The sequence below is a fragment of the Arachis ipaensis genome, chromosome B01, assembly GCF_000816755.2.
Source record: "Arachis ipaensis cultivar K30076 chromosome B01, Araip1.1, whole genome shotgun sequence".
Taxonomy (NCBI): domain Eukaryota; kingdom Viridiplantae; phylum Streptophyta; class Magnoliopsida; order Fabales; family Fabaceae; genus Arachis; species Arachis ipaensis.
The window spans coordinates 127,845,385-127,867,338 of NC_029785.2; the positions used below are offsets into that span (position 1 = coordinate 127,845,385).

Below are 21,954 nucleotides of genomic sequence, written 5' to 3' on the forward strand. Positions count from 1 at the left end.
TTAATCAAAATAATTATACTTTACTAAAATCAAAATATAATAAGTTCTACTCTTGAAGATATATTGTTTTGTAGATTATACATTATGAATGACATTTTGAAAAAGAAAATTTATGTACTAAATTTTCTCTTATATTTCTATTATCAAAAATGTTTGATAACAAACAAAACTCAACCAAAGTTAATCAGAATTTGTCTTATTTAATATTTATTAATTCTAACAATAATTAATAAATATTAAATAAAATAAGTTCTGGCTATTTTTTTTTTCTAGCATTATTGTTCCATTATATATTTACAGATGTATTGATGTTTGGTCAGCTACTCACAAGGATTTGCATACTACCAGCTACCACTGCTAAATATTTGTCATATTTTAACGAAGTAAACTACTTCATGTCAGGAAAATGATTTTACTTGATGGTGGAGCACTCTTCTCCCTTACCATATCATATTTAAATCATAATGTAAGATTAAAAGGAAATAAATAAATAGACTTGCTTTCTCTCAAGTTTGCACAATCTTTTTGTACCTTGTTCACGCTGACAGGTGAGTGAGTCACTACAAGTTATCCATTTTTTAGTCACCGATAGCAGAAGCTAATGTGAAAATATATACCAACATGAAAAAAGACTTAATGGAGCAACCAGCTGTGTATGCAACACAATCAAGAAACTAACCACAGATCTTATTCTTAGGCCCTCAGGAACAAAAGAGAGAGGTGCACAATATAGTAAATAGGCTTTGATCTATAATGTTGATCATCAATAAATAAAATATATTTTCAGACTCCTCTTCTGCTAATCTACAAGTGGAACAATCTCATGTATACATAATCATCTCACTTTTAACACTAACAATTCTATGAGCAATAAAGAATGCCAAACTACTCATTTTACAGAAACAGAAAGAATCCAAACTTGATGGATCCAAGCACCACCATTTTAGCTTGAAAATCCTAAGGGTATGCAATATTATATTTATATAGGATATGCTAACACTTCCCTCTAAATCCATTGTAGGGCTATGTTGAACATAATGCATTGAGAAGAACATGAGCTAACATGAGGTCCACAAAATATTGATGCCCAATTTGGCCGTCTCGCCACTTCATCTTCGCCGGAGCCCTTCCGTAGTGAACACCATCATTACAACGGTTATCAAAGTGCCATGGAAATGTCATATCAAAGTTATCGATCACACCAGACACAACGCCAGCTTGCTTTAATTTCTCTAAGAACACACCATTGAAAACCTCCATTTTGTTGGGATTAAATGCTAGTGATCTTGCATATCCACCAGTTGCAACAGTGTTCCTGTAAAAGACTCTAGGCCATGCCAGTCCCCTTTGTTTCACCATCCTCATAACATTGGCCCAAAAAGATGCTGCATAGTCTGCTCCAACAGAAAATGCTCTTATATTACGCCAGTGTACCCCATCGTGCAAGCCGGAGTTCATGATCACAGTGTCTGGGATTGTGTCTTCTGAGAAGTATTTCAACAACAAATTTTGAAACCCTTCATCCCTCAGAGAATCCAATCCTAGATAGTTTTGTGTCTCATTCCAATGCCCATTGAAGATGCTTGTAATCCTAATTGTTTGAGAAGGATCTTTTGGGTTCGAGAAGTTCATGTCAAATCGTCTTGGGACAGCATGTATCTCTGGCAAATCCAGAATGAAATTGAGCATATTTCGGATAGTGTCAACATGATTCGAATCGCCCCAAAAGAAAATCCAGCGACCCTTCAAGCAGTTCCAAGCAGACTCAGCTGAATACATCTTGAATGAGCAGTGAGTTGAGTACACCCAACCATTACTCTCCAGAGTTCCCAAGGAGCCATCACACCATGGAGCTTTGCAAGGAAAATCCGGCGCTAAGCATCGATACCTACCATCATTACCTATGAGACATTCATCATTCTTGGCATGCCTTGTCCACCTTCCACACCACACATCCCTGCTAAAATCAGAAGCTTTGCAAGCCTTGAGTTCTGGTAATTGAGCACTGGTTCTGTAGAACCTTATCGCAATGTTGCGAAGAACTCGATCATGAACAAATCTCCACGGGGTGAATTTGAGTCCTTCAAAGTGTCTATAAAGCAGGATTATGGTGAGGTTGTAAACCCCCTCAAAGTCTGGATGAACTTGCAGTGAAACAGAGTAAGAACCATTGCTGAAATCCTTCACTAAAGGCCTAGATTTCCATGACTCTCCTGAAAGATCAGTTTCAAAGTAATCACCACCAACACAGTGAGGCTTCCCTAACTCATCCAATGCTTGAAATCCATACTCATGAACATCACCAGCTGATAGCTCTATCATTCTTTCACCACCATCCAAACCAGGAATCACAATCTCTACAGTCTTGGAATCCTTACAAGGTTCTCCTCCATGAGCAGACCAATGAGCTAGAAGGTTTGAAGTCAAATTGGCTTCAAGTTCACTTGAAATCCAACTTACAGTAACAGGATCTTGATCTTGGGACCCTAAATGAGCTTTTCTATCCAAACTAGTGGCAACATAATGAGAAGGTAAAAGATTTTGATTGGAATGAGTAAAGTTAGGAGAATGAACCCTTACAACAGAAAGATGATAATCTTGGCGAAGCCTCCAAGTATGAATGAGATTCTTGACGGTGCATCCATCAATGCTCCAAACAAGAACCATTCCAAACAAAACCAAAGCTGTGAGCAACCCAACACGCCAATGGTGTATTGGAATGGACCACACTCCCCATTGATTCACCACCACCTTCTCAGGCATCACAAGCTTCCAAAGAATCAAGTCACACTAGCAAAAAGCGTCTAACTTCAAAGATGCCCAGAACCAAATCCAGCACCAGACACAAGAAAAGTTGTTATTTTTGACAACAACACTCCAAGAAAGTATCTTAAAAGCACAAATGTCCACTTTCTCGAGGGGAAAGAGAAATCACAATACTTTAATGGAAGAAAGAGAAAAACAAGTGGTTCAGAAGGTGAGGTTCAAAGTACCATCAATGATGTCTGAAGGTTGAAGAAGCAACGGCATCACGAAGCTACCATGTTGGGTATTAATGAAAACGGGTGCTGTAATAACCTCACCAGATTTAAGAAATTTCCATTCATTTCAAGTCCATAAATCAAGTTATAAACTTCCATAGTATTTTTAGTAAACTTGATTTATTTATATTTGTTTTTTGTGAGCATTTATATTTTCTCTTCACCTGTGCATTTTTTTTTATGCCTTTCACTAGTTTCCAAATTCCAACAAGTAAAACAAATAAACTTTTTTTTTTTTTTGGATCTTGAATTACTGTCGTCAATGAAAGTCAAGTTGGAGTCAACATATTATGCAACATCTTAATTGCATTATCTTAAGGAATTGCTGCTGTCTTAATTTTTTTCATACTCAATTTCTCCCACTTGCCCCTTGTTTATTAACATTCACTTCTGTATATGTCACACGTTACCGGATAATGAGATGCATGTTAATAATTTGGTAAATTTTATGGTGTTTATAATTTGTTGTCTAATTTTTGTTTAGCTTATTTTTTATGGTAAAATTTGAATATTTAATAATTATTTGTTTTTATATTTTTAAAATTAAATATTAATTTTTAACTTTTTATGATAAGTTAGACAAATACTTTTAAGTACTATAACAATTACATGATAATTTTACTCTAGTGTTTTGTGTGCTTCTTCATCTTTAATGTAATTATTTAACACTTTTCATATTCCTTGATGAAATGTAGTATTTTCACTTTAATTTTGAAACACTCAATCCTTAATTAGTTCCCCCTATTCATATGCTAATGATTGATTAGGCATTCATTTATTCCTGTGGAGTGTGGAGTAAATTCTTTTATACTTCATAGAGAGATTTTACCTATTTATTTTAATTAAAAAAAATAGGAAAACCAGGGAATCCTATGACGGTAGGCCAAAAAGGCAAAAACTAAAATCGAAGTTAATGTCCATGTTAGAAAATGCTTATAAAAATGATTAGTCAATAAATAAATGTTATAGGAGTAACTAACAATATAAAATTCGTATTTCAAAAAATTTTTACATTTTAATTTAATTAATATATTGAATTGTATTTATTTTTTGTGTTAATTAAATCCAAAAATAAAAATTAATTACAACTACTAGTAGAATTATTGGCCTAGCTAATCAAATTAAATTACATAAATCTGAATACGGTGCAGCCTACAGTGTGGCGCACCGACACGGGACCCCTAAGAATGGAATTCCAATAAGAAGCAACTCCGCGCTCATAATGTAAATAGTTTTTTTTTTATATACGTGTTGCTAAGATTTTTATTTAAAGAAAAACTAAAATACTTTTTAGTATTATTGGCGGTGGCATTTATGCATTGTCCATGGCAAAGCAACATGGATGGTAATGTGACGACCTGAATTTAGCCACGTGATGTGTCCCACTCTAACCACAACACGTCAACATTTTTGTTTCTATGCACCAACACCAACTAATCATCTACCACCACTTCACGGCCACAACCGCCGCAACATAGGAGGTGATGGTGGTGGTAAACTGGTCATGCCACCTCAAGGAAACCCTCTTCCATAATATGATCATCTTGCCTCTTTAACTTTGATAAGTGATTTAATAATCTGCAGAATGAGAAATTATTACGTGTGACTCAATCATTCTAATTCAATAATTAATTTTTTTTTTTTTTAAAAAAGGGATAGTTTATAACAAGTTTGATGAAAAGTCGTATTGCTTCAGAAGATGCACATGTTATTCATGATCCTTGATAATAAGTAATAGAAAAATAATGGCAAACATGTATTTTTGCGGGGTTTTAATTTTCCAATTTTAATGCATGGATGAACTGTGAGAAGCTACATTGAGATGTGAATTCAATAGACGGACACAGCTAGTTCACAGACAGTGCAACGGCAAAGGCTGGCACTAATTTAATTCTGCTTAGCCTAGCACAGCTGGTGGTTAGTGCTTAATTATTGCGAGTAAATGGATTTAGTAATGTTGTTAAAGATAGGTCCCAGCAGCATCAGCATGGTAGGCGCGCTCATTCCAAAATCCAAACATTCTCCCTAGCCAATGTCACTAACCAACGTCCATAGCCCAGTCAATTGAGTTAAAGTACCTGATATTTAACTATCGAACGCAAGTATTTTTACTTAAAAAGTATACTTACTATATATAATTTTTTGGTTCATACTTCTAAGAAAATTCAACGGTCCAATGTCTATCTTTGATCCCACCGGCTACTGTTCAGTTGGTACCCACCCCACCGAACAATTACTTGCCAATTTGCCATCACTTGACAAGAAAAGCAAGAGAATGACATAACACATGGATAAAGCAAAGCTGGAACCAAATATCACCTACTGCTACTATACAATTTGTTTGGTTGAAAAAATAGCACTCCTTGTTGCGATGGTCGCCATGATTGCATATTTGCATTAAGTAGTTTGTTAATTACTTAATTCCCATGCCAATCTTGGTCTTGTGGTACAGAATTTTTTATGCAGGAAAAGTACATACTGCATGTTCTTCCTGCATGCCAATCTTGGTCTACTACACGTTTCCATCACATAATATCACTAAATCCGGAATCATGAGAACCAATCTGCAGGGGGCAGAGAGCATTCACATGCAAGAAGCAATTGAGTTGGCTAAAATGTAGCAAAATAATGTTTTAAAATCTACTATATTAACAAAAAATATTATGACTAAAAGTCTTAAAACTGATTCAAACCCCTCCGCCAAAAAAGAATAATAAGAAAAAGAAAACCAGGAAAATTATGCACGCGAGAAAAATGGAAGATTAACAAAATCGAGAGACAAAGGAACTGAATCTAACAATAATAAGGGAATGCTGCAGTGGAGAGCTAAAAGACACTAATTCCATGGATCATCCCAGCCCTTGGGTCCTTCTCTTTTTAAGAAATCAATGATAGCTAGGACAGCTTCTTCAGATCTGTTAGAGAGTGAGTGGTTTCCATATTCAATTTCTACTTTCTCTGCACCCCCCATTGCTCTGCATAATCTGCACATTTACAGAATGTACCCCGTGACAATATGAACAACATTCATATATCTGACTCCTCTCAACTTGTTATTGATTGCATATAGACAAAGTTGGACCAGATAAGAGTAGAGATTTTACCGTTCAACAAGTTCCTTCTTATTGACATAATCTGGCACATATTCATCTGCCATTGAAAATATAACCTGCGAAAGACAACCCATGCCAGTATGAGTAATTGAGTATCGTCCTACTTGTTTTTATTTTTCCTTTTGAAATAATGTGGTAGTTCTCTTGTTTCCTATCTCTCAAACAACAACAACAAAACCTTGTCCTTTTAAGTGGTATCTCCAGTCTCTCAAAACTGGATTACAATTTAAAGATCTTAAGTACAATTATTTCAAAACGAGAGAAACATCACTTACACTTTCTTTGTAATATTCATGCCAAAGTGATTAATCAATGTGAAAAACTTCAAGGTTTTTTTTTCTTTTTCTTTTTTCTTTCTTTCCTTTTTTTTTATGGTGAGAGGGAAGGAACCTTAGGAGTCACTAGCATGATCTAAGACACCTACAACAACATAGGTCACCCACCCCGACTATATGAGCCAGGTCTTGGTAAATGGTAATATGTTCTCTTCCTGTTTAGGTCTCCTTCAATTGTAAAATAACATTCCCAAAGACAATTCGTATATACCTTCTACATAGAGGAAAAAGAAAGAAATAACTTATTTGAACAATGGCTATTGTAGCAAAATAACTTAAGCCAAGGTTTTACTTAATCCAACAGCTGAATAAATTCTGCCCTTCAAAATATTATCAAGAGACCATACAGAAAGAGAAGAACTAGTTAGCTTAACTGGTATATGCTCACCTGGCAATGTGTGCTAGACATGTGTCCAAGCCTCATCCTCAACTGATCTTCACTCAGATCGGAACTGAACAAGTCGTCATCACCATTATATGCACAAAGGGAGTGATATCTGAAAAGTAACTACTTTTTAGGAAGGAAGCAGTAGCATGGCAACAACAAAGACCCTTTCTAAAGTATGTAATCAATGTCCATTTTAGCGGAGAGGAAAATATGCATTAACATGTTGTGCATGTGGTATTTCTCCATCAAGAGGAGAGAAAATGAGGGAACAACAGGAACACAAAAGGGGACCAAATTTTTTTAATTAAAAAAAAAGGTCAAGGAAAAAAGGAAATTAATTTTGTCAAACATCTGATCAGGTTAAGTTCAAATACAATAGCTAACAACCAATAACCTTGTTCAAATATATGATTGTATAGCACTAGTTTATTTGGAAGTCTGTCAGCAACCACGTTTAGCAGCAGAAGAATATCAGTCAATTGCTAAACCTGTGATTTTTACAATTTGACAAGCAAAGCTGGAAGAAAAGATGTGTGTATATCAATAGCATTCATGAACGGGTAAATCACAGCTGTAAATTTGTTTCAAGCAAAATTGTTTCAAGTTTCCTGAATGTAGAAAAGGAACTACTGGAATATGATGCATAAAGAAATTGATATTGTTAACACAACCGTTGGACTCACCGTTGGAGAGCAAAAGAAAATTTGTCCAATTGAATAACATTCATTAGTTTCTAGACAAAACATGAAATGTGCAGCTATAGCATCAATGCAGAAACTGTATAGCTGATCCTACATATTTATATAATGAAATCTAGGCTTATTTCAGTATTTCATGCTCCTACAATAGTTTTGTAAAATCACCTGTATGCAGTTATTGGAGAACAAGGATCTGCTTCTCTTGGCATTAATTCTGAACCTCGGCCTTCACTTATCATTTTAGCCGCCAAGTCAATCATAGAAGCTGTCTCAGGGAGTGTCGCTCGATATTCCCTGTCACTGACTGGAGCCTGGATGATTTAACGTGAATAGAGAACCAAGCTTTCAGTGAAAGGAACGACCATATTGCCATTTGACCAGACACAAAATCTACTTTTTTTTTTTTAAATTATTTTTTCTCCCCTTCTGCTGGGCAAGACTGAAATCTCATATTTCAATCCAAAGACTTCGAGATTTAAATCATACAGGCCTTACACCGGTAGGAGGAAGAGAACCACATGTTAATGCATATGAATGAGAAAGCTGTATGAACAAAGAGAGTAGCATCGTACATATAGTAGAAAAAAACACAACCCCTGTCTATATGCATATTATCAGGGAAAATGTAGTTATGAATTCATCTAGGCATGAAGAACAAAGTTAACACGAATGGTGTGAATTTTGCAATGCAACAGCAAGCACCATCAGCTGAATGTAACAAAATCCTTTAAAAAATATAAATGTTTCTGTTTTTTCACAATAATGATTTCACTATCACTAGCCAGTTGGTGACATCCATATGACTTACTATGAACATTTTGAAATGAATATAGTTTCCTATTTTGTTTTTGGTTGCAGTTATGTTCTTATAATAGTCCAATAATCAAATTATAATTTAAAAGGACGTGATATAAATAAGCTAGGAAGGACGTGATATAAATAAGCTAAGGATCTTTGTTCCAAAGGTTAAGATGCTTTTATGCTGAGCCAGATAGCGAACGTAAAATACTAATCTAGTAAGTACAATTGAGTACCTGCAAGATGGCAGCACGAACAGCTTTGGAGCAAGCAAAATTTGTTCGCATGTAATGCACAATATCCTATAAAACATGTCCAACAAGAAGTTTACTTCACTTGCTTAACAAATGTTAAGCAAGAAGAGATGTGGTAAAAAATTTATGGTGTAGGATTTTAGGGAAATAAAAAGTAACCTGACAACCAGTACTATGCCCAAGTAATACCACACCTTCGGAATCTTGTTTGTTAATTAGATAATTAATCAGCTGATCCACCTCTTTAGCATCCTTCAACATGGATTAAACAAGAAATTAAAAATGTATGCATCATTAACCTCATCAACTAGAAGAAAATATTAACATTGCAATGTTCAGCTAAATCGGGTGACTAACTCCCTGGTTTTACCATAATTAACAAAGCAACTGGAATCTGCATATATGTTGGTTATGGTTATGCAAATGATCATAATTCAACAGCAGAAAATTACTAAAAGAATCTTATAATAAGGTCGAGGATGTTGACTCTAGTAATTCCTTGAGCTAAACGTTAGTAGTACTACACTGAATTGCAAATTGTAATGTAATATTCTAGAGCAACAGTCACAAGAATGGTAAAACCAGGAATAGTTTAGTTGTTTACTTGGTGCAAGCTGGAGGTGCCGTATCCACTGTAAGAAGATGACATGAGGAATTGAACCAGTGACCAATTTTCACGGTCCAAGGCATTTGCGAGAAGTTCCAAGTAGCTGGAGGAAGGAAGATGAAGAAAATGGATGTCAGATAGAAAATCCTGTTAGGTCCAGATACTCTAAAAACTCCCGTTAGAATCCGAAGAATGTAAAAACATACGCAGTAGCAAGAAAACCATCGGTCAATCCACCAATAAAAATGACTTGCCGTTTGTAATCGCCAGTCTTAAATGCAACCTGCAAATAGAGAATGCAACACACTCGCTCAAAATTATTATGAACAGAAAACGATTCGGAAGTGGAAAAAGAGAGATCAGAAGGTAAAATTTCAAAGAGACCTGAATAGGATTTGGACCGTACTTGAAGAGTACCCCACGGAACTGATTTTTGCGGACGATAGGACCGGAAAAGTCAGCGGTGGCGGCAACCGTGGAGTTAGCGGACATTTTAAAGCTGGAAGACCTATCGGGACGGCCGCCCCTGACGATCCCAGAGAACCAGGAAGCGGGAGTATAAGAAGAGGAGGAGACAGAGGGAGAAGGAGGGGAAGGCGACGGAGGATTCATTTTATTGGCTTTCTAGTTTGTAGTCATGGCTGTGGGGCCAGATCTTCTCTCTGCACGCAGCACGAGGTGCTGTATTGGGCTGCTGTCAGAACTCAGAAGTCAGAACTCAACAACTGTGACCGGCCCACGACGGTTACGTGTGGCGCGTGTGGATCACTGTCTCATCCTTCCGCGCGTCCAACTAATCCTGCTGATTCTTGTTTCGCGGTGGGTGATGGTGAACAACTCAATCGGAATCAACTGTCTTCGTGTAGAATTGAAATTAATTAAATATTAAATACTAAAATAAAATAATAAATCAGATGATATTTGGAAACATATTGTATTAATTGTAATATTGTTAAGTATAATTTTTTATTTTTGTTTAAAAAATTTTAGTACGAAATCATAGTTTATAGTTTTAATTAAAAGGAAAAAATGAGAAAAATCTTTCCGCTTTTTAATTTGAATATGGAACTAAAGGAGGTGTTAGACTCGCATATGGGGAGGGGAGGCGCTTCACTGCATTGTAGGATCAGACGAACCAGAACTCAGACCCTGTGAGTAGTGGCCTTCAAAATGGACGGTCCGAGTTGCCTTACGCAAAACGCACTGTACGTAATGTGACAGACGTGTTGCACAGAGGCTTCTCCCTGAACGGTGGTGTTGCACCCAACATAGCCCCACATTCACCATCCGAATTATCACTTTCACCATTCACTCTGAACTTCACTTTCACCTTTCTTCTTCTTCATTTTTCCATTCTTCCCAGTTTTGCATGGTGGAAGCAGAGTAAAAATGCCAAAGAAATACAAAATTAAAGATGTAGATCGACCTGAGTTTTATATTATACATTATCTCAGTTATTCTGATTATGTAAGTTTTTTTTTTTATTTTTTAAATATTTTATATTTATAATTATTAAAGAAATGCTAGGGGACCAACAACTTTTGTGATTTGTAGCCATCAAATAGCCATCAATGATGGTTTTAATGGTGTGAGATTGGTGTGAGATTTTATCCAATGGCTCACATTTTTTTACTGGTTACATGCTGGCCAGAATTTAACAAAGTTGCTGACCCCCTAGACTTTTCCTAATTATTATTGTTAGAAATTTAATTATTATGATTGTTGTTAGAAATGCAATTTAGGAATATAAATAGAATGATTATTAGTATTTTGCAATGTTTGTAAGTTTTTTCTGAAATTTTTTTACTAATTTTTAATTATAATTATCATTGTTAGCAAGTTAATTGTTATTATTGTTGTAAGAAAATGAATTTAGGCATATAATGAGACTTATTATTATTTTTTATAATTGAAAAAAATATGTTTAAATAATAGTAAATAATTAATTAATATTAGATATTATTCTAGATGTTGTAATATTGTTGAGAATTTTGATTAGGAATTTATGTATTAGTTATTATTATTATTATTATTAGGAGTTAGTTATGAATAATTTTAAGGATTAATAATTAATTTTAGAAGTTACAATTATTTGTTTTATAAGGATTTAGTAAAATAATTATGATAGTTGTGTGGTTTCAAGTAATTTGTTTCTTGTTGAGTTAGTTGTGCAAATTTTGTAACAATGACAGTTATTTAATTTTGGTAGGAGTTTATTGTTTTAGTTGCTGTGGTTAAAAAATTATTATCTTTTAGTAGTAAGTTAGTAATTGTTAATGAGTTGACTAATAATTTGTTATGTTTTTTTTGTAGAAATTAAGAATGTTGACATGTGACCACCCAGTTCCTCCGAATCGGTACAACGATAGGGTGGAGGAGCATTTACGATTTACTGGTTTTTATCATCTCAGATTGGGGTAGTCCAATGTCAGAAAGCACTGGTGAATGCTCTAATCGAACGGTGGCACTCAGACACACATACGTTTCACCTTCCCATTGGTGAATGTGCCGTGACTCTTGAAGATGTGGCTCTAATCCTTGGTCTTTCGATGGACGGTCTTCCAGTCACAGGAATGATAATGAGTAGTTTCGAAGCTTTGGAGGCCGAGTGTTTGCATCAATTTGGAGTTGCACCGCGTAAGTCGGACTGTAGAGGAAGCTGCATAAAACTGACGTGGCTGCGGGATCTAAAAGAAAATTTACAGTTGACTGAGGAAAACAGTATACAAAGGTATGTGAAGTGCCACATTATGTTGCTGATCGGGACGATCTTGTTTGGGGATAAATCTGGGGCAGGTGTGCACTGGAAGTTTCTACCCTTGCTTCGTGATTTTGGCAGTATTGGATAGTACAGTTGGGGATCGGCATGCCTAGCACACCTCTACAGGGTGTTATGCAGGGCATCTCGTTTTGACTGTAAGAAAATCGATAGTCCACTAACAATTCTGCTCGGTTAGGCTTGGATCCGACTGCCATATCTATCGCCGCTTCCTAAGGAACCTGCAGTTTTTCGCTAGCAAACAGGTAATATTATGTTACAATGTACCCGTATCTTGATATTTAGAATTCAGTTGAGCTAATTAAATATATCATATTAGGTGGCGTAACTGGGAGCGTGGTGACCGACGATATAGATATCTGACGCTAGCTCACTTTAGGAAGGCCTTTGATGAACTTCAGGAAAGTCAGGTTTGTTTTCATTAAAGAAGTATTAGTTTCGGGTTTAGGGTCTGGGTAAATCTTATGAAGCATTGTTATTGTTACTGTTATGTGGGTTGTAATCATGAGTTTCCTTTATTTTTCCCAGTTTGTTTGGGTTGCTTATGCTGTGGATCGCGTGGATCCGAACATAATTCCTGCCGAAATCTACGTGCAGTCGGTTGCCTGGAGCGCTACAGTGCCGTTGGTGTCATTCGAATGCATCGAGTGGCATGCTACCGATAGGTATAGGCGACAGTTCGGTTTTGTTCAGGGAGTACCTCATCAGGAACGGAATCTGGACAAGGCGCATGGAGAAGTCCTGACTGGTCCTAAGAATCTTAACTGGGCCACGGCACCGAGTCATTCATTTTGGGTGATGCATTAGACAAACAGGTATAACCACATTCTTACTGAGCTTCTCATGCCTTCATAGCATCCATTGGATACTTACATGTATTGGTACCGAACAAAATTTGGGGACCGCTTGAACTTGTCGAATCTTGTGGTTCAAGAGAATGATAAGGGTAATCAGGATATGGATGATGACAATGAAGAGCAGGAGCCACAGTCGCCGCCACCATCACCTCCAAATCCGCTTCCATAAGAACAACCTCAGTCCTCAAGCCAGTATGTACCTCAGACACAGTTCACCCGTCGATTCCAATACATCAACAATATTGGGGTATGTCACAGTTTGAACCAGGAGAAGGAGATTCTTTTAGCCAGTTGCTTGGGTTCATGGCTGCAGATGCAGGACAATCACAATATGGCCATTAACCTGAGTTCATGGCAGGTAGGTATTCGTTGGATGCGAGGCATCCGTGCCGTACCTCATCGGTTGCTTCTGGAGGGTTCTTATCTGTTGACTCCAGTAGGAGTAACGGTGGACGCGAAATTCTTAATAGTCAAAACCCTAACCGTGGTTCCATGGGACTCATTGAAGAAAATGCTAGTAAACATATGTATTTTGAATTTTAATTTTAAACTTCTGACTATGTTTTATTTTTTATTTACATAGAAACGGGTCAACCAGTTCAACCACTAACCCAGCGGTTGAACTAGTGACCCAGTGACCTGAACCGTTCCATCACCGGTTCGACTCTGACAACTATGACATCAACGCATGATTAAATAATAGTTAATAAATACTAACTTATTCTTAACTAAATCAATAACTAACTAAAAAAATTACTATCTTAACCTTAAATAAATAAACATATACAAAAAAACAAATACCAATTGAGTATATTTTCGCACTTCACTTAACTATTTGGTTCATCTATCAAGATAAATAAACACAAAATTCTAACCCTTTTTATAAATACGACGAACTACGTACTTGCACTCATATATTCCAGAAACTCCGCTACATGCATGGCTTCCAAATCCAAAACTCGCATGAATAAAGGCTCCTCAAACGGCCCTTCGTTTGCGAGTGCATTTGCCACCTCTGTTACATCTGGAGCCATAGTTCCGTCACCTTAATCTTCATCTCCGTCTGGTCCAACAACTTCGTAGTTGCTTTCGAACTCTTCTTCACTGTCACTATTGTAATCTTCCCATAAAATATTCCGATCGGCCTCAGATTGTTCAAACTCAACATACAACTCGATGAACGAGATCTGACCCCGGTTTTCAATATACATCGAAAACATCTCTTGCATGCTCGCTTCTTCCGTCACATATTTGGTTTGAAATTGGAAGAATCCACCAAACACCGTTATGGGATTTCTGTACAAAATACAAGATATTTTTCTTGCCCTCTCAGAGTCAATCTTTTCACAGATCACGCCTTTGAGCTCTTCAAATGAGATTGTGAAAAGAATAACAACATCTAATGGATTTTCACAAACAAATTTCACTCCTTCAGATGTTTGTAACAAAATCTGACCAAAATAATATATTTTTAATAAAACTCTGTCACTCATTTCTCTCAGTCACTTAAAAAAAACATGAACTTGACTAATAAATTTCTTGGTTTCATGAAACACAGCAAAAAAAAACCAAGAAAAGAAGCCGTTGAAGAAGGAGAAGAAGACGTTGAAGAAGGAGAAGAATACGCGACTAGATCTCTTCCCTCGGTTACACACTTTTATATATGTCCATAAAACATAATTGGACCATTCGATTAGGTTAACCGGATTCAAAAAAAATATAAAAAACCAAATCGTACCGTCTGATTTAATCCTCCATAACGTTAAAAAAAATTACACAGAACAAGCAAAACAGAGGGTCCGAATTCCACGTTTCAGATTTTAAATTCCTCCACCTACAAATCGGACCATACGATTTGTGAAGCAAAATTTTATGACCAAAGAACTCGAATGGTCCGAGTTGTTCTACCTTGGACTAAGAAAAAGTTGTCCCACAATTTTGTCTTCTACGCCACAAACCCATATCTGGGATCACACCCAAGCTTTCTATATCCATAAAATTGAGCCAAATCTTTCACGTAATAACTATTTTTTTTAATGGGTTAACCACAAAAAATGCTTCTGAATTATTTAAATGCTGATAAAAATGTACTCGAATTTTACTATTAACAAAAATGTCTTTAAATAATTTTAAAACGCGACAAAAATATCCAACAGTAAATATATATTTTTAAAAAATATCTTAAAGATTGAATTTTGATGTAATTTTTTGCAAGCATAATTAAAAAAATGAGATATTATTATTCTTAAAATTTGGTGATTTTTTCTAAGTATATATTTTTTTTGTCATTTTTTAAAAGTATTATTAGTTGTTAACAAAAAAATTACAATAAAAATATATACTTAACGAAAAATTACCAAATTTTAAGAATAATAATATCTCATTTTTTAATCATGCTTGCAAAAAAATTGTATCAAAATTCAATCTCTAATGTATTTTTTGAGAAATACATATTTAATATTAGATAATCTTGCAAAAAAATTAACATTAAATATGTATTTCTCAAAAAATACATTAGAGATTGAATTTTGATACAATTTTTTGCAAGTATGATTAAAAAAAATGAGATATTATTATCCTTAAAATTTGATGATTTTTCGTTAAGTATATATTGTTTTGTGATTTTTTAAAAGTATTATTGGTTGTTAACAAAAAAATTATAAAAAAATATATACTTAACGAAAAGTCACCAAATTTTAAGTATAATAATATCTTATTTTTATAATCATGCTTGCAAAAAATTGCATCAAAATTTAATCTCTAAGGTATTTTTTGAAAATATATATTTGCTATTGGGTATTTTTGTTGTGTTTTTAAATTATTTGAAGGCATTTTTGTCAATAGTAAAATTTGAGTATATTTTTGTCAGCGTTTAAATAATTTGAATACATTTTTTTAGTTAACCCTTTTTTTAATTATTACACTACTTATGCACACACTATATGAAATTTTTAACAATCTCGCTATGTAATCATCAGGAATCTAACCAACAATAAATCAATAAGTATTTTTTAATTACACTCCATATTAATTAATTATTATTAAATAGTAATTATTTAAAATTTATTTTTTTAAATATACAATTAATGATTATTAATTATAGTTGTCTAAAATTGACTAGTTAACAATTATTTACCTATATTTTTCCAATTTTTAAACTACATCTAGTCTTAGTTAAAAACTAAACTGGAGTGAAGCATTTAAGAGATATTTGAACGTGTCATCTCAATTAGATTTGCAGTGACTAAATTTTTCTAGTGGTCTTTGAGATTTACGACCTTCATTGTTTTAGGCCTTCAGATTCAAAATTCACTATACTGGTCTTGAGATCCATTTCCAAGTATCCTACTGGTCCTTAGGCCCTTTTTTGGCATTGAATTAACGAATGAAATATTAAGCTAATTCTGACTTACCATGGCTAAATGAAGTGGTTTCATTCTGATGTTTAAACAAGGCAAAAAACGAAGTTGTTTTAGAGAATAAATGGGGATAAAACGGTTCGCATTTTATATAAACTTTTTATCATTTTTTCATTTTTTTCTTATTTAAGCGCCAAACGAAACGATGTTTGGTTCTATATCCAGTGTGGCAAGTTAGAGGTAACTTAGCACTTAAAAAGAGTCTAAAGATCAATATGATGTTTAGAGTTGGATCTCAAAAATCAAAATAGTGAATTTTAGATTTAAGGAATAAAAGATGGAATTTGAAAAATTATTTTTGGGAATTTAGTCGATTTCAAGCTATCTATCATGGTAAATTTTAGAAGGTTAGATTTATATAATTTTCTAGAGTGTTTGAGAATACTCTAGATGGTTCCGGAACGTTCTAGAATGTCCTAGAAGGTCTCGGAATACTCTAGAAGGTTCTAGAAGGCTCTGGAAGGTCATAGAGTATTATAGAAGAGTGTGGATGTATATAGGAATATGAAGAGTAGTATGGAAGAATCTCTAAGTATTTAGAAAGTTGTAGTATGATAGATATTTGTAATGAAGGTTCTAGATAATTAATCTGGACCATTGATTAGATTTAATCCTAACCATCCATTAAGGAGGTGGATGGCTATAAATAGGAGGTGAGAGTTAGTGTGAGTTATGTGTGAGTCACTTGTAATAAACACTTGAGTAATAGAGTGTTCTTTCCACCAAAATTTTCTTTCTCTTGTGTTCTCTTGTATTCTTAGCTTTCTTGCTAAATACTGAGGGTTAGGCTGACTTGGTCTTAGCTCAAGAGGTTGAGTAAGTCTGAGTGCTGGTACGGAAGCGTTGGAGTGTGTCCAAGATCATGACAATTTGACATCAGAGCAAGGTTTGAGAGGGAGTACAAGTGGTTTGTGGATATGGTTTCTAGTGTAACCATGGAGCATGTTGAGTCTCAAAGGGGAAGGGATGCTATTCCTTCTCAATGGGGAGGCAGGAAGGCCCATTCTTCAAATGAACTTAGAGGTAAGGACTCTAACTTCTTAGAAGAGAGAGTTTCTATGTTGGAGAATGTTCTATCCTCTATGGATGAGCGCTTCCAAAGGATAGAACATGACAAGGAGACCCTCGAGGCTCACGTTTTAGGAGAACTAGATGCTTTTCAAAGAAAGCATGCTCCAAATCGAAAAGAAGCTTGAGAATTCGTTGAAGTTATTTGAGGAAGTTCGAGTTTGGTTCGAAGAGGCAAAATCTCGACCAACCATTATAAGGCAGACGACAAAGATTGATCTTCCAAAGCCAAAGAAGTTCAAAGGCGTGAGGGACGTTCGAGAGGTGGAGAACTTCCTATGGCAAATGGAGATGTACTTTGAAGGGCAAGGGGTGGTCGAAGAAACAATAAAGGTACGTACTGCAACTCTCTACCTTTCTGATAATGCTACTTTGTGGTGGAGGAGAAAATGTGTAGATATGGAGAAGGGTACTTGCAACATAGCCACATGGAAAGATTTCAAAAGGGAGTTAAAAAGGCAATTCTTCCCTGAGAATGTGGTGTATGAAGCAAGGAAGAAGTTGAGGGAGTTGAAGCATAAAAGTACGATTAGCGACTACGTAAAGGAGTTCACTACTCTTACGCTTCAAATTCCCAATTTAGCATCAGAGGATGCATTGTTCTTCTTCATTGATGGACTCCAATCTTGGGCAAAGCAAGAACTACAAAGAAGGAATGTTAAGGATGTCGATGAGGCCATCGTAGTGGCTGAATCACTCAGAAGAAGGCTTTCGTGCCCAAAGGAGGATGCTTTGTGTGCAAGGGACCACACCAAATGAAGGACTGTCCCAAGCTAGGGACTCTGGCATCTATCGCCAAGGAACGAGAGGCTCAATTATAAGTAACTTAGTGTGTTGGATTTATCCAACACATGAATGCTGTGAAGGGCAAAGCGACAAGCACTGCAAAAAAGAAATGCTTGATGTATGTCAAAGCCTTTATCAATGAAAAACCTGTCATGGCTATGATCGACACTGGTGCTACACACAACTTCATCACGCCTGATGAAGCAAAGAGGCTTGGGTTGAAGATCACCGAAAAGAATGGCTAGTTCAAACCCATGAATACCAAGGGTGAACCCCTTAAGGGAGTAGCGAAAGGGGTTGAGATGACTCTTGGTTCTTGGAAAGGCCTTATGGATTTCTCAGTAGCACCCATGGATGATTTCAAAATAGTCAATGGGCTCGATTTACAAAGGAAGGCAAATATAATACCTTTACCATACTACGACATAATATGCGTCATGGAGAAAGAGTCTCCATGCATGGTCCCTACAATCTCTAAAGTTGGAGGACCACCGATGCTCTCTACTATGCAACTCAAGAAAGGGTTCAAGAAGGGAGAGATTACATATTTGGCTCTATTACAAGAGGAGTAAACACTTGAAAGAGAAGACATTCCTCCCGAAATCAAGGAAGTCCTTGAAGAAAATAAGGATGTGATGCCTCCCGAGTTGCCAAAACAACTACCACCTAGGAGGAAGGTGGACCACAAGATTGAATTGGAGTCAGGAGTAAAGCCACCTGCTTCAACACCTTATAGGATGGCACTGCCAGAACTTGAGGAGTTGAAGAAGCAACTCAAGAATTTGCTAGATGCTGGGTTCATCCGTCCATCGAAGGCACCTTATGGCGCACCAGTCTTGTTCCAAAAGAAGCATGATGGTTCGTTGAGACTATGCATCGACTATCGAGCACTTAACAAGGTAACCATCAAGAACAAATACCTTATTCCTTTGATAGCCGATTTGTTTGATCAATTTGGTATAGCCAAGTGGTTCTCAAAGCTGGATTTGAGGTTAGGATATCACCAAGTGAGGATTGCCGATGGTGATGAGCCTAAGACCACGTGTGTCACGAGGTATAGATCGTATGAGTGGTTGGTGATGCCTTTTGGCTTGACCAATGCTCTTGCGACCTTCTATACCTTGATGAACGAGATCTTTTGACCTTACCTTGATTGGTTTTTAGTGGTCTACTTGGATGATATTGTTGTCTATATCAATACTTTGGAGGAACATGTGGAACACTTATGAACCGTGTTTAAGATCTTGCGAGAGAATAACCTATATGTGAAGAAGGAAAAGTGTTCCTTTGCAAGGGACAAAGTCCACTTCTTGGGACATATCATTAAAGATGAAACTCTCTACATGGATCAAGAAAATGTGAAGGCTATCAAAGAATGGAAGCCGCCAAATAAGGTATCTGAATTGAGGTCATTTCTTGGGTTGGATAATTACTATCGGAGGATTATCAAGGGATACTCCACCAAGGCTGCACCATTAACTGATCTTCTCAAGAAGAATCACTCTTGGGAATGGTCAAAGGAGTGTCAAAAGGCCTTTGATGAGTTGAAGGCTGCTATCACAGAAGGACCAGTACTAGCACTGCCCGACTACTCGAAGGTGTTTGAAGTCCACACTGATGCTTTTGACTATGCTATTGGAGGGGTTCTGATGCAAGAAGGACATCCTATTGCCTTTGAGAGTCGCAAATTGAATGATATAGAGAGGCGATAGACCATCCAAGAGAAGGAGATGACTGCAGTGGTGCATTGTCTGAGAATGGCATCATTACTTGCTTGGTTCACACTTCATCGTCAAGACAGACAATGTGGCTACAAGCTACTTCCAAACTCAAAAGAAATTAAGCGCCAAACAAGCTAGGTGGCAAGATTTCTTATCTGAGTTTGATTTCGAATTTGAATACAAGCCTGGCAAGATTAATGTGGTAGCAGATGCGCCAAGCCGCAAGGTTGAGTTGGTATCCATTTCCATGGTTGAAGGAGATATCGTGCATACCATCAAGGAAGGGTTGCATTATGATCTATTAGCCAAGAAGTTGGTGGAGTTGGCTAGAGAAGGTAAGACCAAAAGATTTTGGCTAGAAGACGACCTTCTCTACACTAAAGGGAGAAGATTATACGTCCCTAAATGGGAAAATCTAAGAAAAAATTAGTGAGAGAATGCCACGACACCAAGTGGGCTGGTCACTAAGGTTAGCGAAGGACCTTGGCACTCATTGAATCTTCTTATTATTGGCCTCAAATGAGAGATGAAGTAGAGAGCTATGTATAGACTTGTCTTGTGTGCCAACAAGATAAGATTGAAAATAAGACACCAAGTGGGTTGTTGGAACCTCTGCCTCCATCAGGGCGACCATGAAAAAGTGTCTCTCTAGATTTCATCTCTGCCTTACCGAAGTCCGAGGGGTTTGGATCTATTCTCGTGATAGTGGATCGATTTTCGAAGTATGCTACCTTTATACCCGCCCCTACTGACTGCACTGCAGAGGAGGCAGCACGACTATTCTTCAACAATGTGGTGAAATATTGGGGATTGCCTAAGAGCATCATTAGTGATCGAGATCCATGCTTCACATGACGACTATGGACAGAGTTGTTCAAACTCCTTGGGTCGGAGCTTCATTTTTCAACAAGCCTCTATCCTCAAACCGATGGGCGGACTGAGAGAGTGAATGCCTTACTCGAGTGTTACTTGAGGTATTTCGTAAGTGCTAATCAGAAGGATTGGACAAAACTCCTAGACATTGCTCAATTCTCATACAATCTGCAAAGGAGTGAGTCTACAGGGAAGAGTCCGTTCGAGATTGTGACTGGACAACAGCCGCTTACACCTCACTCTCTTTCTTCCTCTTACTCAGGGAAGAGCCCTGGAGCTTATCATATGATTAAGTCTTGGGAAGAACAAGCAGATGTCACTCGTTCTTACCTTGACAAAGCTACAAAGAGGATGAAGAAATTGGCAGATAAGAAGAGGAGGCATGCAAGCTATCAAGTGGGAGACACGGTAATGATTAAACTTCTTCTACAACAATTTAAAGCCTTTCGCAAGGTTCATAAGGGCTTAATCTGCAAATACGAAGGGCCACTTGAGATCATTGGACGTGTTGGGGAGGTTGCTTACAAAGTACAACTCCCTCCCTCTATGAAGATCCACTTGGTCTTCCATGTGAGTATGCTTAAACCATATCATGAAGACCAAGATGAACCAAGTAGAGGTGACTTGAGTTGTGCTCCGCCTGTGGTGATTAGATCCTTTGATAAAGAAATCGAAGAGATCTTAGCTAATCGTGTCGTGCGACAAAGAGGGGTACCACCAAGTATCCAATACTTGATCAAGTAGAAAGGGCTCCCGATAACTGAAACTAGTTGGGAAGCTCGTGAAGATCTGTGGCAATTCCAAGAACACCTAGAGCACTATCATGAACAGAACGCAACGAGGACGTTTGCGCATTAGGTGGGGGAGAATGTCACGGTAAATATTAGAAGGTTAGATTTAACAGTGTTCGTATAATTTTCTGGAGTGTTTGAGAATGCTCTAGATGGTTCCGGAATGTTTTAGAATGTCGTAGAAGGTCTCGAAATACTCTAGAAGATTCTAGAAGACTCTGGAAGGTCATAGAGGATTCTAGAAGAGTGTGAATGTATATAGGAGTATGAAGAGTAGTATGGAAGAATCTAGAAGTATTTAGAAAGTTGTAGTAGGATAGATATTTGTAATGAAGGTTCTAGATAATTAATCTGGACCGTTGATTAGATTTAATCCTAACCATCAATTAAGGAGGTGGATGGCTATAAATAGGAGGTGAGAGTTAG

General features: G+C 36.6%; 2 protein-coding genes across 4 annotated transcripts; both read right to left on the bottom strand.

Moving 5' to 3' along the window:
* LOC107637602 lies at positions 670-3,182 on the bottom strand. Its single transcript, XM_016341001.2, has one exon. The coding sequence runs from the start codon at positions 2,761-2,763 to the stop codon at positions 1,024-1,026; it is 1,740 nt and encodes a 579-aa protein (XP_016196487.1). The 5' UTR covers positions 2,764-3,182; the 3' UTR covers positions 670-1,023.
* Positions 5,592-10,099, bottom strand: LOC107637612 (UPF0613 protein PB24D3.06c). 3 transcript variants are annotated; one of them, XM_021104382.1, is made up of 9 exons: positions 9,619-10,097; positions 9,441-9,517; positions 9,232-9,337; positions 8,787-8,879; positions 8,610-8,675; positions 7,741-7,886; positions 6,864-6,986; positions 6,146-6,210; positions 5,592-6,025 (listed from the first exon to the last, which is right to left on the bottom strand). In XM_021104382.1, the coding sequence occupies exons 1-9, from the start codon at positions 9,844-9,846 to the stop codon at positions 5,991-5,993; spliced, it is 939 nt and encodes a 312-aa protein (XP_020960041.1). In that variant the 5' UTR covers positions 9,847-10,097; the 3' UTR covers positions 5,592-5,990. The 3 variants fall into 3 exon arrangements, with proteins under 3 accessions (XP_020960041.1, XP_016196498.1, XP_020960044.1); XM_016341012.2 differs by having other exon boundaries at positions 6,878-6,986; positions 9,619-10,095; XM_021104385.1 differs by lacking the exons at positions 5,592-6,025; positions 6,146-6,210 and adding an exon at positions 6,246-6,703 and having other exon boundaries at positions 6,878-6,986; positions 9,619-10,099.

Excerpts from the sequence above, each read along its gene's own strand:
- LOC107637602 (XM_016341001.2), bottom strand. The coding sequence starts at position 2,763 with ATGCCTGAGAAGGTGGTGGTGAATCAATGGGGAGTGTGGTCCATTCCA.
- LOC107637612 (XM_016341012.2), bottom strand. The coding sequence starts at position 9,846 with ATGAATCCTCCGTCGCCTTCCCCTCCTTCTCCCTCTGTCTCCTCCTCT. Across the intron at positions 9,518-9,618 it reads ACGGTCCAAATCCTATTCAG|GTTGCATTTAAGACTGGCGA; the intron begins GTCTCTTTGAAA and ends CTCTATTTGCAG. Across the intron at positions 6,211-6,877 it reads TGTCTAGCACACATTGCCAG|GTTATATTTTCAATGGCAGA; the intron begins GTGAGCATATAC and ends TGTCTTTCGCAG.